The sequence below is a fragment of the Cannabis sativa genome, chromosome 6 (assembly GCF_029168945.1).
Source record: "Cannabis sativa cultivar Pink pepper isolate KNU-18-1 chromosome 6, ASM2916894v1, whole genome shotgun sequence".
NCBI lineage: Eukaryota > Viridiplantae > Streptophyta > Magnoliopsida > Rosales > Cannabaceae > Cannabis > Cannabis sativa.
In genome coordinates, this window is record NC_083606.1 from 19,862,622 (window position 1) to 19,879,793 (window position 17,172).

The window sequence follows — 17,172 nt, forward strand, 5'->3', positions numbered from 1 at the left end:
CTCTATATGTTCCACCATATAGACACATCATTAGTTATCCATTGTTATAATCCTAATTTGATCAATGATCCTTTATATGAATGATCTACACTATAAAGGGATTAGATTACCGTTACACCCTACAATGTATTTTATCCTTAAAACACTTAACCCCGTATAAATGATATTTTAGCTTATGTGAAATGAGTACTCCACCATTTATTTTCGTTTGGTCAAGCTCGAAGGAGATCATCCTTTACTTACTATTCGCCAGATAGAAGCTATAGATTCCATGTTTATGTTAGCGCTCCCACTCAATTGCACTACCGTGTTCCCAAAATGTACGTATCACCCTGACCCAAAAGTAGGCTTAACTAACAAATCAAAGAACACGAATAACCTCTTGAGATTGAGCCTAATCATAATAGGATTAAGATCATTTGATCTAGGATCAACTAGGCGATATTAACTTGAATAGATATTACGGTAAGTTTAATAAATCTAAGTCAAAGTTTAATATCGGTCCCTTCCGATGCATACTCCATGCACCCAACCTGAGCTTTACTTTAACCAATGCTCTGGAAAGAACATAGCATTTCTCCAAATGCAAGTAAACTCTGTTGTAGATTATCATATCAGTAAAACCCTGTGTCTGATAAATTTAGGAATCTTTATTCACATAGTCGTGTTTACTTTCTAATGTGTTGACAACACAATAAACAGGATCAAGTATGTGAAAAGGGTTTCAGATGAATTTATAAATCAAATAGACAAGCAATTGATAAGATGAACCAAAACATACACAAATGAATGAAAAATACTTCTGTTTCTTTATTGATGTTGAATAAAATGGATTACATTGAAATGGAGTTTTATTTAGGGCATAAAACCCAACAAAACTTACTATTATATCTTTCTAAGTCAATATCACTTAGTCGATCTTAGATCAATAGATCCTAATCTTGAGATGGTTAGGTTCTAGCTTAACTGTATTATTTGATTTCGTTGACTTGTTCATTAAAGTTGAGCAAATAGATCTTCTTGATACTTACATCTTGGGAACATGGTAGTACAATTGAGTGGGAGCGCTAATCATAGATACAAAATCTATAGCTTCTATAATGACATAGAAGTGAAATGATGATTTTCTTTGAGCTTGGCTTAGCAGAGATAAATGGAAGAGCTCTTATTTCAGTAATTATATTAGTTTATTGAAATATCATTTATAGGAAGCTAAGTATTTTAAGGATAAAATACATTGAGGGGTAGAACGGTATATTTATCCTTACTCGATGTAAATCATCTATAGAGGATCTTTGATTATTTGGATTACAATAATGGATAATGAATAGAGTATCTATATTTGAAATATATAGAGCGTTCTATGTAATTAGGAGTACAATTTTGAATCTATAGTAGAGTTAGGAGGAATTAATAAGATATAGAATTTACTCGATAAATTCTAGAACTACTTATTGGGAGCTTGATTATATAGGCCCATGGTCCCGCACTAGTTGAAATAATATTGGTTTGTAGACTCAATTAATTGGTTTTAATTAACCAATTAGAATTCTAAACTAGACTATGTCTTGTTTATGAATTTTTATTAAGCAAGGGCTTAATTGAGAAGAAAAGAGGATTTAGTGTTTATTTGTTAATTAAGAGACTATGTAAGGTCTAACTAATAAATAAGTTAAATGGTAATTTTATTTGATAATTAATTATAATTATTAAAAAAAATAGATTTGACATTTCTAGGATTAAAATTAAAATATGCCATTAAGAAAAAATTATTAAACAAATGGAAAAATTAAAACTTGTGGGGTCCACATACATGGCCGGCCACTTAAGGTCAATTTTAAGCCATTATTTTATCTTTTTTAATTCTATATAATTTAAATCCTAACCTTAGAAAGAATCCTATAAATAGATAATGATAGGTTCATAACCTGATAACCTACATCAGACTACTTTGTTAGAAAAAGAGCTTATCTTTAGAATTTGAATATTCTCTCTCTTCCTTCTTCATAATTCCGAGATCCCTATAATGAAGAGTACATTGCCCACACAATTCAAGTCGATACTCAATCATAGTGTGGAAGATTGTGAATAATTCCATCACTAAAGGAGATCGAGGTTCAGATCTTTGTAATACTCTGCGATTGAAAGGAACGAGGATTAGAGATTTGAACAGATAGAGCCATAATATTCTGCTGCCACGAATGTAAGGTTTTCTGCAACTTTATATGTGTTTATTTCATTATTTTAGGAAATTCATGTTTAGGATATTAGTTTATAGATTATAATCAAACATACATGTTAGTAAATCTAGAACATGGTAAAATAAGTTCCAACAAAAGTTGCTCCGGAAATCCTACTTATTTTGATAAAATACATGGGGTAGGAGACCTCGCTTGCAATCTCGAATGCCTAAGAAGAATCAAAACCAGCCCCGAGAAGCCACCCAAGAAGCACGTATGGCCTGGTGCGTTGGGTTCTACCTATTAGAATCTAATTTTGTCTTGAGCATCTAACTATTTTTTTGTAGTAAACAAGAGCTACGACTTGTGACAAGTCAAATTCACACTTTGATATTTCACCCCTACAACAAGGTGGAATATTGGCGAAATCAGAAAGTTTTGAGTCAACCTGATTTCACCAATAAGTGACATCTTCGATATCTGGTGAACAACTTCACCAAAACAAAGAAATGTACTAAGTAATGTCAACATATCACTTAGATATCAAAAAATACAAGTTTGGGACGTGTTTTCACTTACTCATGTCAACCTGGGTGTTGGGTGCTGAACAACCTTCAATAAAACAGTCATAACTCCCTCAATATTGATTTGATTGACGCGATTAAACTTTTATTTTAAAGCTCCTTCAAAGCTCTTTCAAGTTATGTCTCACACCCATATTGCAATTCTTAATATTTTGAGTCCAAAAATCATGCCCAAGATAAGTGTGATCTTTTTGCAAATTACCCGAAAAACGATCCAACGGATGAGATTCAAGCTCTGAAATTGATAATTTTCATCAAGAGTCAATTTTTACCATTAGATCATCATCAATGGCCAAGATCAACCCAAAGTGATTTTTTCATATTTATTATTATTATTTTAATAGACCTCCTCCCCTACAAAAGGAGAGCTTCACTAGCTCATTTTTCACATTCTAAAAAGTCTCCATAAGGTCAAAGCATCTCTCTCTACTTTATCTCTCTAGAAATTTGAGCTCTGTCCTTAGTCAATTGTCTTGTAATTCTCGTGAAAAATAAAAATTATAAGTAGACGTAGCTCTATTACCATCGCGACATAGAGAGTGAACTACTATAAATTTTGTGTCTCTCTATATATTTACTTAAACTCATCATTCATCTCCCCAATCTAGCAAGCTAGTATTGACTATTTTTCAGCATCAACAATATTCGAATTGTTGTCATCTGTTGAATCTTTTCAACTTGTAATTGCTTGGACTCTAAATTGTCATGTATCCAGTGATATCGTACAACAATGTGATTTAACCTCCAACGAAAACTTGAATTCTTACTAAAGTGAACTGCAATTTGGTTGTCGCAATATATTATGTACTTTTGTTATTATTTCCTAACACTTGTTGAAATTTCTTTATTCATAACATTTTTTTGCAAGTTTCTATAGCTGCAATGAATTCTGTCTCAATGGTAGATAAAAAACAACACACTTTTGTAGTTTTTATTATCACCATACCGCTCCCCCTAGAAATGTAGATAGCCAGAATTAGACTTTCTAGAATTAATATTTCGATATATATATAAATCTACATGGTAGGATATAAGTATTTAGAATGCATAATGCTATTTATGCGTGTAAGGATCACCTACGATTCGATAATCACTAACCCTATGTTTGTTAAGAAGCAAAGAAATTGAGAGGGATAGAAAAATTTGGAAGGAAAGAAAATATGGAAAAAAAAATTCTTTTATGTTATTTGGTAAATAATGAGAGAAAATTACTATTTTATTTATATAGTTTAAATTTTAATAATTATTAGTGAGGGTAACTTAATAAATTTACTGTCTTTCGTTTTCTCTCTACTTTTTTATGGATAAATTTTGGTGATCCCATTCTTATTTTTTCTCTATATATTTCTCTTCTATCCACTTTTCTCTCATACCAAATACATTCATTTTTACATTCTTTCTACTTTTCTCTCTTAACATTTTTTTTTCTTCCATTTTTCTTCTGTACCAATCATAGGACAAGTACACAATTGCTAGCGGAAGTACATGAGGAAATAGCAAGTCTCATATTCTAGAGAAATTTGTTGTGTTATAGAGATGCACACGGGGCAGAAATTAGCGGTGAGTACTCCCCCATCTTCATCCACATTAAGAATTTTAATTCACATCCAGCTTATTTTCTATCGAGATAAGGTGGAGAATCTCATAATAAAAATAAAATTTATAATAAAATTTAAATATATAAGAATATTAAACTACATAAAAATTAAAATATTACATATGAATTATTATTCAATAAACTAATTATTATTCAAAACACAACTTAAAAATCATAAAACAAACATAAATTACAAATTATAAAATATTATTAAAAATATAAAATAAATACTAAACGAGTCCCCATCAAGATAGGGAGTGCAATCCCCGTCCCCGCACAGTTTAACATTTGAGGACAAAAAATAATGCTTGTCTCCGTCCCGTTCCCTATTTAGACGGAGAATTCCCACCCCATTAAGAATACAATCCATCCCATAGTGGAAATATACATCCCTAGTTACATAGCATTAATAAAATTCATACATGTCCTTGGATCTTTAAGGGGAGGCTGAGGACTCACCTACACTACACAGTCACCATAACGAAAAATCGAAGTTATGATTGCCGACTGTAGCTCATAAAATGCTTTCTTTCGAATTTGGAATATAGCTTTGAATTGTGGTATGTATGTGGGCATCAAAGAAAATTATACGAACTTCGGATGCCATATGATTGAATCTTCATAAATTAAAGAGCCCTTTCTTAATTTATTTGCCTCAATTTCAGATCATCTTGAATACAAAGTAATGGCTGCTATTTCAGTGAAGATCCCCTTCTACTTCTATGAGACTTCAAATAAGCTTAATAGCTTATCAGTGAAAAGATTCTTTATTTTATTATTATTTTTTGTTTTCAACAAGTAATATACAATTTGTACTTGTGCTAAAAAGTAGTAATTAAATAGTTTAATCTCAAAACAAAATGTAATTCTATGGTATCAACTTGTTTTCTCCATATTTGTTTTCAATGAAGGATTAGCATATCAAGCATAAATTCCATCGAAATATTTGACTTCAAAGACTTTCAGGCCTGTCCTAAACCAAAATTTTGAGATTATCAGCAAAAATTGTTGGATGGATGTTGGATAAATATTTGTTAATTGGTGTATGCTTTCTCATGCTAAAAGGCTACAGGGTATACACAACAAACTTGGTTGATTTTGATTGTCACCGTTTCAGAGTATACCCAAAAATTTGAGAGGTATCCTGGAGAAAGAGAGAGAGAGGGAGAGATCCAAGTTCTCATGTCAGGACTCAGTATCATGTTATTTTACAGCTAATTTGCGATCTATATGAAATTATATACGAAGAATGTAGATACATATTGATCCAAAGATAGACAAGGCACCCAATGTACACAAGCAATCTATGGACAGAGTCACCTATCATACACAAGCAGTTCTCCATTTATGTCCATTATATAAATAACCAACCTGTCATGTCTTGATCTGAATCATTATGTGTTCTCGGTCGTGATCTGTTGTGAAGCGATTTTCATTCTCAGCATCCAGTTGAGCAACTTCTCGTTATATACTTTTAATGTTCTTGCTCCTGAATTTCCTTTTACTCCTGATGAACAGGGAAGAATAAAATTTGCAGCATATCAGAAGTATAATTAAAATCTAGCTTATCAGAAGTAGGCGTGCAAAAGTTGCTAACACATACCTCATTAATAGTTACGCTTGAGGAATTGGAATCAGCTTCCACTGGTGCCTCAGCTATTCTTGCTTCTGATTTCTCATTTGAATAACTAGCAATAGAAAATATGTTCGTAAGTGTCAGATTTTAACCCAAAACAAGATGTGTTTTCATCGTACAACTATATTTTCTGTAGACCACACATGGTACCTATAACTACTAAAAATTCTAAGAATTTCGCGGAATATAGGTAGTAAAAAATAAATCATATGGATACTTACGTTGAAAGTATTGTCACCCAAATTAGCTCCACACAGTCCACCCAAAGAAGCCTCTGTTCCACAGGGATCACACCGTAGGTAATTAGATGAGCAAATGGCCAAAGCTTCCACCCTGCCTGCAAAAATCAATTGAACAAACATAAACGTAATTAAAATATGTATATAAAATGTTATACACGCAAAAGTTCCAACATACACATATTCATGTAAAAACCTTAACTAAATGTTCTTGTTTCCCTTTGTTTTTGGTAAACACAAGCTCAACCCAAACTATGGGCAATGACTACATGCCAAGTAAAACCAAATATTATTTTGACATAAGCAGATCAAGCCTCGGTTGTGTATTAGCGGTGTTCTCTGGAACTAGGAGACTATTAGAAGAGAAAACTTTATAAACCATTGGAAAAGAAGAAACAACAATGAAGTTCCCTGATAAGCTTTTTCTTAGTAAGAATTTATTTCTTCAATTTGACAAACAATTAACTGAAATTCCTCACAGAAACTTTATTGAATTGATGGACAAGGTTACAAATCACAAGCTTTCAAGAAGTTTGTTCTCTCCTATTCCAATCTTTCGAGAGGATTGAGTCAAAACTCTTACTAATTTTCTCCACTCTAACAGATCTCCTAGGGATATACTCAAAACAATTTCCACATCAACAGCTAAAAAAATACAACTCAGCCAACTAAGACACATTTCATAAAGAATAATAAAAGAATGACAACTGTACAATTACTACAATTATTAACTAGCTTCTCACAAGATTAACTTATCTGGACCTTTTTCTTTGGTAGACAAATCAGAGCTAGGGCTAATCATTCCCTCTCTATTTTGGTTAGTCGTAATGGTAAGGTACATGAGATTCTAGATTACTAGGTTAACCTATATTCGGTTGAAGTTTGAAGGGTATGGCTTGGTTTAAAGAGGTCTGGGAATGTCAAAGAAATTCCTGGCAATAATATATATTCAATAAAAAAAAATGGACACAAGTTTATCTTACAGTCAACATGGGAATGAATGTCGCCTTCCATTCCTTAAATATAGTGACTGGAGACTCAAACCGCAAAATCCCCAAGACTATGAAATAAATGCTGTTCCAAAGTGCCGCCCATGCTGTTTGATCAAAGAGTACTTTGACAGGAACCACCCACCAGTCTTGAAAAGGAATAAGTTCCTGAAACAATATGAAATAGTCTTGAATGAAGTCGATCTATTATGTTAAGAAAATAAGGAACAAAAAGCGGGGAAAGTAATTGAAGGGTGCAAATCAATATAAGCTTAATCACCTCACAGAACTGGTAATAATAGTGAGATAGGGAACCATGCAAAGTAAAACCAACAAGACCCGATCTGAACATACGTGTGCGGTCAAACTCAAATAGAGGTTTTCCTTCAAAACACTGCAAATACACAAAATTTAAGTTCGTAAATACTCCATAAGAACTTAAAAACTGCTGAACTTTCATGCTCAAACTCAACACATAATAAAAACCTGTGCTATCCAATCTCCTATCGAATACACCACTCCACTAATCATCATTTTGGCTAAAACTGGGTTTGTTTTAAGAGCTTCCTCATAAGCAGACCAGTTGTGTTGGGGAGCATATCTTAGTATCTCAAAAAGAGTCCATCCCTGTTACAAAACCACAAATCACCATATAAAATTGGCGCGGAAGCACAGGTGATAAAAAATTAAAATCAATTCAGTTTTCGGCTTACATTACATATTTTGAACAACCGATACAAAATGTGTAAAAAAAAATTACAAATTAACTTGACAAGTGATTACCGAGTAGTTGAAAAGAACTGAGAAGAGACTATTTCATACCCTAAGTAGTTACATGAGCCAAATATCTCTAGCCAAAAGTCCACAATCATTTCCCCTACTAGAATTTATTCTTTCACAAAACAAGAATTTTATTTCCTTGCTTGGCCCAACAAAGTCACTCTCTCAGCCATACTGGCTCTACAATATTATCTAAAATAATTACTCAAAACCAAAACTTTCACATACAGGTACAACATATGGTCATGTTCTCCAAAATTAATAAATAAGAGATATTTCATTCGCAGGACTTAAGCCAAGGAAGATTATGGACTAAATACAACTACAGGCAACAAAGTCACTCTCTCAGCCATACTGGCTCTACAATATTATCTAAAATAATTACTCAAAACCAAAACTTTCACATACAGGTACAACATATGGTCATGTTCTCCAAAATTAATAAATAAGAGATATTTCATTCGCAGGACTTAAGCCAAGGAAGATTATGGACTAAATACAACTACAGGCATGAGGAAACCATAAAAATGACCAAAGCGAATTAACACACGAAACATAAAATTTAACAAAATAATAGATAGATAGATGTTGAGTGGAAGCCATTTCAAACATGCAAAATTTTCCTTTTGAGTATGTATATGTGTGAAATTGCGTAAAACCCAACTGAAATCTAGTCTAAAGATTCAAAGGTCAACATACAAACTTGTGAAATTCCAGCATAAAGTAACACGGTAATTTAAAAGAAAAACCATCGAACAAAATTCGATCAAGTAATATGAAGATTGACTCACATGCCAGTAATCTTGATCAATGGTAAGTAATCTCGTGATGGCGTAAGAACCAGCCGCGAGCACAATAGTGGCATTGATCGTTCTATCAATCAGTCTATTATCATCCTCATTCTCTCTTCCATCACCTAAACCAGACCCAGACCCAAATCCCTGAAATTCAGTAGCTCCTTCGAACGACAACCTCCCTTCGTTCCCTCCGAACCCACTCACCTGGCTCGCCAACTCGCTCTCCAAACCTCCTCCTCCTCCCCCCTCCACGCGGCTCACCACCACTCCTTCCTGCTGGTCCGTACTATCCGAGCTCTGTACAGGGATGACGTCGAAGAACTCTTCCTCCACTACAGAGTTCACTAGCCAGCTGCTTTTCCGTTTGTTTCTCGAGAAAATCAAGTTTGGATTCACTTTGGGGAAATTGGAGGAGCTGGGGTGAAGCTTAGGATGAGAGTTTGTTGGCTTTGGTTTGGGTTTGGTAAAGGAAAGGAATCTCTGGGCAGCTATGGTGTGGATCGAAGCCATGGCTGCTTACCAGCCTGAGTTCTGACCGAGTTGGGAAAAACTGAGTTACGAGTTAACGCTTACGTTTCTCCAAGTTGGGAAAATCTGAGTTGGAGATTTTATATGGCTGACACATACCTATGATTGGATGAATGATAATATAGTACCACGCGTTCCATGGTTTTATCGTGGACTAACTGTTAGAAAACATAAGTTAGAGATGGGTTGTACTTGTATTGGTAATTTTGTGAGGTCGTATGGAAATATCCTGGACTGTCATGCATAGTATACCTAACTCTGCTGATTGAGCTAGTAGTTTGGACATTCAATACGGTCCACATAAGAATGTGTGGTTGTTTATCACAAAAATATATATATATATAAATGGAAGAGGTTTCAATGGTTACATTTTTATTGTAACCATCATGGTTATATTTTTTTAAGCCATTGGATTACTATTTAATGGTTGTGATTAATTTGGAAATTAAATAAAAATAAATAAAAAATAACTTGTAACCTGAAAGTAACCTAATCATTTATTTCCTTATAAAACTTTAATTAAGATTAATTATATTTTAAAATTAAATTAATTATAATTATTAATTATTTTTTTACAATTTATTACTATATAAGGATTTTTTAGCAATTTATATTTTTATACATAAATTATTTAAAATTTTATAGAAAATTTTTTTATAATTTAAAATTATACACATATAATTTCATAAATTAAATTTTATTATACTTGTAATCTTAATTTTAAATTATTACACATGATTATTTAATTTTTTTATTTAAATATTTAAAAAGTAAAAAATGAAATAAGTTGAAGGATTTTTTTTAAAAAAAATGGCTGCACTTGTTATCGATTGATTAGCTTGAGGCCTCGATCATACTTAGTTCATATAATTGTAACAAAATAATTAAATATCATTTAAAAATAGTTAATTATTTGAAAATTTATTATAAGAAGAGAATTTTAATTTGTGTCAAAAGAAGTTTAATTTTTGTAAGAAAAATAATTTTTTTTGTAAATATTATAATTAAATGGCTTAATTATTAAAATAATTCAAGTAAGGATTTAAATATAAATATTAATTACTAAAAGAGGTCTTGTTAAATATTTAATTAATTATGTTAAGAAAATAGTTAATTATAATTAAATAATTCTAAAAAAGGAATGTCTATTTAATTAATTATTTTAAGAAAATAGTTAATTATAATTAATTAAATCTAAAAAAGGAAAGTCTACCTATTAGTAACCTGCTATTACAGGTTAAAAAAAAAATGTAACCATATGGTTACAATAAAAATGTAACCATTGAATAGTCACCCATATATAAATATATGGCCAATTATGTAAAACCTCGTTTAACACTTGAGGTATGTAAAACTTCAATAGCTTTTTAACCATTAGATTGATAAAGAATGCATATTTTTGGTATCCAATGGCTGGTATACCTTCATCTAGAAGCAAGGGTACAAAAATTATTGAAAATTGGCAACCCATCTTATATTTTCTTATTATCTAATTTTTTAAAACAATATCTATTATTATTATTATTATTAAAGTGAATTGTACTTTTATTTTTTCTCTTTTAACAATGAATTGTACTTCTATTCAATTACATTGAGGTATCTTATTCATCATCTCATTTTGTATTTTTGTTTTTCTATATTCAATCTGGTGCTTTTAATATTGACTATCTCATTTTTTTTATTTTTTATTTACAGTTAATGTTTGAATTTATTTCTCTATGTGCCTACCTAATCTCATAATAGAACACTCTAAAAATGTTGTTCTAGTAATTCTTTCATCTATTTTGGTAAGAAAAATTATTTTTTTTTATTATTTTTTATGATCATGTACGTTATAGCTATTTAAAATTATCTGTAAATTTTTAAAAAATTCTAAATAAGATTCAAATATTTTATTACACACGTCACTGCTTCTTTTATACATATAGTTTAAAACATGTAATTTTGGCATTGTAAAACTATTCAGTTAGAATTTAAATTGTAAAGTCCTTAGTGGTCATATTTAGTGAATATGACAAAATTAATTATGTACAGTATTTTTAAAATAAAGTTGAGATCTTGTTTTGTGTGAAAAGGTTTAAAATCAAAATATTATACTTGTTCTAATAAATTTTATTTTTGAAAGAAACGTTCATTTAAATAGATTTCAGACCTCTTGATCGTTATAAACTAAGTTCATAGGAATAGTCGAGATGGCAAGACGCCCAAATTGTAATGTCCTAGCAATTAGGCACGTTATCCTAGCTGATTAAGAAACCATAATCCCCTAATTCGGGATTACTAGAAAAATAAATGCGGAAAATTAAACTTTTATCTAAAATAGAATGAAAATTAAACTTGTAATAATTTTAAGCTTTACAATCAAAAGTTACATATTTCAGTATCCCAAATTTTTTTTACAAAATATTACAAGTCTTTTCACTAGCCGACCTAAGCGGTAACATCAGAGTTACAAAAGTACAACACTGGTAGACCCCAACCCCGCTTGGTCTAGTGTGGCCCGAACATGTACATACATCGCCAAGCCCTTGCACTCGTGGCTGATCAGAGATAGATTAACCTTTTCCTGCACAGTAGAGCATCCGTGAGCCAAGCCCAGCAAGACAGTATAAAATATCAATAATCATAATTAACATATCACATAAACATTAATGCCATTTCACATTTGTCTGTATGACACAGACCCGCATGTTACGCTCACACGCTTATTTATGTCTATGTGGCATAGACTTACGTATTACGCTCACACGTCTAAATACAATAAGGCCTTAGAACGGTTCATCTTGGTTCTAGTTACTGAGTCCAACCCAATTATACCTTAAATGTATAATTCTTAATCTCAATACATATATAACATGACATAACATTTACACATTAATAATCATTAGGGTAATAACCCTAGACAATTAAACCGCTCATGTTAGGGTAATGACCCTAACCGCGATTCCTAATTACTCACATATATCTTTTTCATATAAGCGCCACTGTGCATAACTCTACGTGCTAACTACTGTCTTATCTCATGTCCCGCAAACGTAGAGATTCCAAATCCTTAGGTGCTCCTAACCAAGTGCTGGTAATCCTAGTCACACTTTTTGAGATTCACAAGTATAGGGTTAATCCCTAAATCCACTATCTCATAATATAAAGTTGGCATTCAAAATATAAATAATCACATAGAGCTCGGAACAAGCTTTCTAACAATATATATAACTCCCAAAACGGAGTCCGGATCACAAAGTTATGAATATTCTAAAATTGCATTCGAATCTACCCAAAAACAAGGGGCGGGCCGCAACACCCCCACATGGGGCCGCGACACTTGGGTTCGAATCCCAAGCCACCAACAGGAGGCGGGCCGCGGCACCTAGGTTTCAAACCCATGAAACCCTTAAAAACCAGCTTCGAAATTTCATGCTCAAACACACCAAATCATACCCAAAACTTGATCAAACTCCAAATACAAGTTTCACAATTTATAATCACCAGAGTAAGGAAACTTAGAGCATAAAACAAGCTCTAACACAACAATAACATGCTTCAAAACCAGATTTAAACATGCTTAACATAAGCTCAACACATAAACAAATCTTCACACTAAATAAATTCAACTGAAGTTCACTCCTTATATATAGCTATTAATGGACCAAAAAGATAGAAAACGCACATGCTGAAAACCCTATTCAGCTTTGGTAGTTGTTTTGATAGCTTTAAGAAACACAAAAACATTATCTGTAAGAAACACCCACTTATTAATAATAGAGACTACGGTTTATTAATGCCCGAACCACGTAAAAATATATGCATTAATTATCCTAAGCTATCATTATTACATTAAATATTTGGTTACCGAAAACCTCAATCAATAAAGACAAATAGTATATATTTTTTATTTTAAGTCTCTACGAAATAAAAATTATAGATTCACACTAATCATCGCATATATTTTAGTAAGCAAATAAATAATTTTACCTTTATGAGATATGTATTACTAATTCTTTTATTTTTTTTATGGTATGAGATATATATTATTAGATACTTGTACAATTAAAATTATGATATAAGATTGTTAAAGAAAAGATAAGGATTATATGAATTATTTTTCTTCTTAAAAAGATATAAAAAATTATTTATTTAAATGTTTTTTTTCAAGCATAAAATTAATGCTAATTTTGAAACAATTATTAAATTATTTTAGAAAAACTCATACAATTCAAATACAGTTTTTTTTTTTACAACAATAAATAAATAAATAAATAAAGTACATTTTTCTTTATTTGGAATACATTTTCCTTTGTTATTAATACAATCTCCAAACAATAAAGAAGAAAGAAATTTATTTTTTCATCCCTGAAAATTAATGATTTAGAAATTTGAGAAAAGTAAAGTAATTTAAAAATAAGTTTTTCCCCTACAATACTGTAGAAACCGGTTGAGAAACTTGTAGTGAGAGGTCAAATAATAAAAAGTTTACCTGGATCTATAGTAAAAGAATTTTGTCTTATGTGTGGGATCTCACACCTCAAAGCATAGTGAGGGATTACATAAACCCCCTAAATATATATATAAAATTACAATATTAAAAATAAAAATAAATTAAACTTAGTCATTTTCATAGGAATATTTATTGACTCGTATTTAATGAATTTAAACTTAAACATCTAATTAAATTATTTATTTCATATTAGATTTTGTTATTCGATTCAATTCGATATGATCCAACTGATGTATTAAATTAGATTGGTTCTAACCATTTGATGCATTAATTAGTTTTCTATTGAATTAGATTGAATCCATTTAATCTATTTTAGCTACTATTTAAGCCGATTTCATTAATATATATATAGAAAAACATAATTTACAATCTAATCATCTAATATACATAATAAATATTAGTTTAGTCTAATCAAATTCTCATGATCTAATAATAAAATTACCAAAAAATAAAACTTACTCAATACGTATTAATAATTTTATTAGTGTTTAGAAATATGAGAATTAATATTTTAGATTTAAGTTTTTTTTTTTCTTTTAATCTCATGTGTGCAAGTGACCAATAAGAATAAAATCCATTAATATTTTTTTTACATAAAATATATTAAATGTATAAAATTATAAATGTATTTTAAAAATATATAAATATAACTGGATGATAAATGGATTGGGTTCGATTATTCATTGGATTGGATGTCTCATCCAACAACTAATCCGATCTAATTAGATTTTCAAAATTTACATCTGATCCGATCCAACTATGATTATATATTAGATTAGGGTTTTTTTTTTTAATAAATATGGGAAATATAGTATAATTCACTTTGTTATGGCATAATTAATATCATGGAATTATGGATTTTTTTTATATATTTATATGGGCTTTTTTATGCCATATTTTTATTAAAAAAAGTGAAAAATTCTATATTTTTAAAACAATATAAGTTTCGTCAGAAAAGTTGTCAGAAAAATCGTTGGTGCCAAAAAAGTCATCGAAAAAGTTATTGCCACCGTCCCCGAAAAGTCACCGTGGCCATAAAAGTCACTGGAAAAGTCACCACGAGTAGATGTCTCAGAAATAACTAATAAAAATAGAACCGGATCTATAACATAATGAATAAAAAAACAAATAACTTAAATTGGTTATAATTGAAATATAACCGGTTTTGTAACATAATGAATAAAAACAAACAACACAGAATAACTCAAACTAGTTATAATTAATAGAACCGGTTCTATAACAGTGTTATAATGAATAAAAATAAATAATACGAAATAACTCAAACCGCTTATATAACATGATGAATACAAACAAGTAACACACAATAATTCAAACCGATTACAATTAAAATAATAAAGAGAAAATCAATTCTTAAAACACTAAAACATAAATTAAAAACAAAACTAGTTCTACAACAAAATACCTCATAAAACTGATTATAATTTAAAAAAAAACGTGAATTAATTCTAAAAAATATTGAGGCATAAATACGAAAAAGAACTGGTTCCGTAATAAAATAAATAAACACAAATAAATAAACTGGTTATATTTATCAACTAGTTAAAAATTTGAGACAAAAAACCAGTTCCGTAAAACAACTAAGATAAAAACTCACATACAAAAACTAATTAAATAAAATAACTCAAATAATTCATTCAACATGCTCCAACCCAACAAATAATTACGCTATCATTTATCAAAAAAAAAAAAAAACAAACAAACAAATAATTACACTCATACCATATCTACCCTAAAAATACTCATTCATTGTGTTATATAATCGGTTCTATTTTAGTTATAACCGATTTGAGTTATTTCGTGTTATTTGTTTTTATTCATTATAACACTGTTATAGAATCAGTTCTATTTTAATTATAACTGGTTTGAGTTATTTATTTTTATTCATTATGTTATAGAATCAGTTATATTTCAATTATAACCGGTTTAGTTATTTTGTGTTATTTATTTTTATTCATTATGTTATAGATTAGGTTCTACTTTTGTTTATATCTAAGACATCTACTTCTAATGACTTTTCTAGTGACTTTTTCCGGCGACACTAACTTTTTCAGTGGCTTTTTCAAGATCGGTGACTTTTTCGGCAACCTTTTATTGTTTTATAAATATGAAATTTCCATCTTTTTTTACAAAAATATGACATGTAAAAACTCATATAAATGTAAAAAAATTAAGAAAAAACCCGCAACCCCATGATATTATTTATTTATGACATAAAATAGTAAATTCTTATAATTTTTTCATATATTTTGTAATTTCTACTATCTGATTCTATTAGATCGGTTGAGATTTGATCAATCAATTGTAATTAGATCAGATGACTTTCTGCACACTCTTACCCTACGACAACGTTTTCTTTTCTAAATAAAATTTATTTCCTATTACACTTATTATTTTATATAAAGAACCGAACAAAATTTATTTAGGGATAATTTAAAAAAAACAACACAAAAATTATAAAAATGCAGTTTATATAAAATTTTTAATATTTTTACGATTTTAAATTTTATTTATATAATATACGGTTTTTTTATGTTGTATTCTCATTATTTTGTTGTTGATTTTTTATTATTTGTATATTATTTTTTATGTTGTTTTCGTGTTATTTTGATATTATTTTTTTATTACGGATTTTTTTATTATTTTTTGTATTTTTATAAAATATTATAAAATATAAAAAAAATGAACGTAAAAATATATTAAAATTTGTGTTTTATGTAATTATTAAATGCTGTAATGAATGGACCAGTGTGGTGAGCTCATAAGTGGGGCCTTTTGTGTACCTCTGCCGTAACCCAATAATGATCCACAAGTCACCCTTTTGTGGGCCATCAATTAGGCCATGTAATGTGTGGACTGAGAGACATATAGCTCAAATATCTTGATCCATGAGATTTTATAGATAAATTTTTGTTGTTCAGAAAATAAATAAATAAGTTATAATTTTTGAGTTTTTTTTAAGGAAATTACAGTGTATTTACTTTTAATTTTTTTATTATTTTTTAATTTTTATTTAGTTTTATAGATTATATTGAGTTAGAGACTCAAAATTTTGATAAGTAATTTGAGATTATATTTGATACGATTATAAAAAAAGTATTTATTAATTAAAATTACTTTATAATTATATTTTAGTTAATGTATAATAAAAAAAGTCTTATATATGGAACACTTCTTAATTATATATTTAGAAAAATCATAAGCCAATTTATTTTATATGAACAATCTACATTTTAATTAGTGTGTATTTTATATATATGTATATATATATTTTTGAAAAAAAAAGAGTGAACAATTTACAATAGCAAATTCAAAGTTTATCAATTGAA

The 17,172-nt window shown here is 29.7% G+C and overlaps 1 protein-coding gene across 2 annotated transcripts; it reads right to left on the reverse strand.

The window, feature by feature from the left end:
- Nucleotides 1-5,567: 5,567 nt before the first annotated feature.
- LOC115724625 (uncharacterized) lies at nt 5,568-9,585 on the reverse strand. 2 transcript variants are annotated; one of them, XM_030653955.2, is made up of 7 exons: nt 8,797-9,585; nt 7,712-7,852; nt 7,506-7,619; nt 7,220-7,393; nt 6,219-6,334; nt 5,965-6,049; nt 5,568-5,868 (listed from the first exon to the last, which is right to left on the reverse strand). In XM_030653955.2, exons 1-7 carry the CDS (start codon nt 9,310-9,312, stop codon nt 5,863-5,865), a joined length of 1,152 nt encoding a protein of 383 aa, XP_030509815.1. In that variant the 5' UTR covers nt 9,313-9,585; the 3' UTR covers nt 5,568-5,862. The 2 variants fall into 2 exon arrangements, with proteins under 2 accessions (XP_030509815.1, XP_060973140.1); XM_061117157.1 differs by having other exon boundaries at nt 5,568-6,049; nt 8,797-9,443.
- Nucleotides 9,586-17,172: the final 7,587 nt, after the last annotated feature.

Excerpts from the sequence above, each read along its gene's own strand:
- LOC115724625 (XM_061117157.1), bottom strand. The coding sequence starts at position 9,312 with ATGGCTTCGATCCACACCATAGCTGCCCAGAGATTCCTTTCCTTTACC. Across the intron at positions 7,853-8,796 it reads TTGATCAAGATTACTGGCAT|GGATGGACTCTTTTTGAGAT; the intron begins GTGAGTCAATCT and ends GTTTTGTAACAG. Across the intron at positions 6,050-6,218 it reads TGGGTGACAATACTTTCAAC|TTATTCAAATGAGAAATCAG; the intron begins GTAAGTATCCAT and ends TTCTATTGCTAG.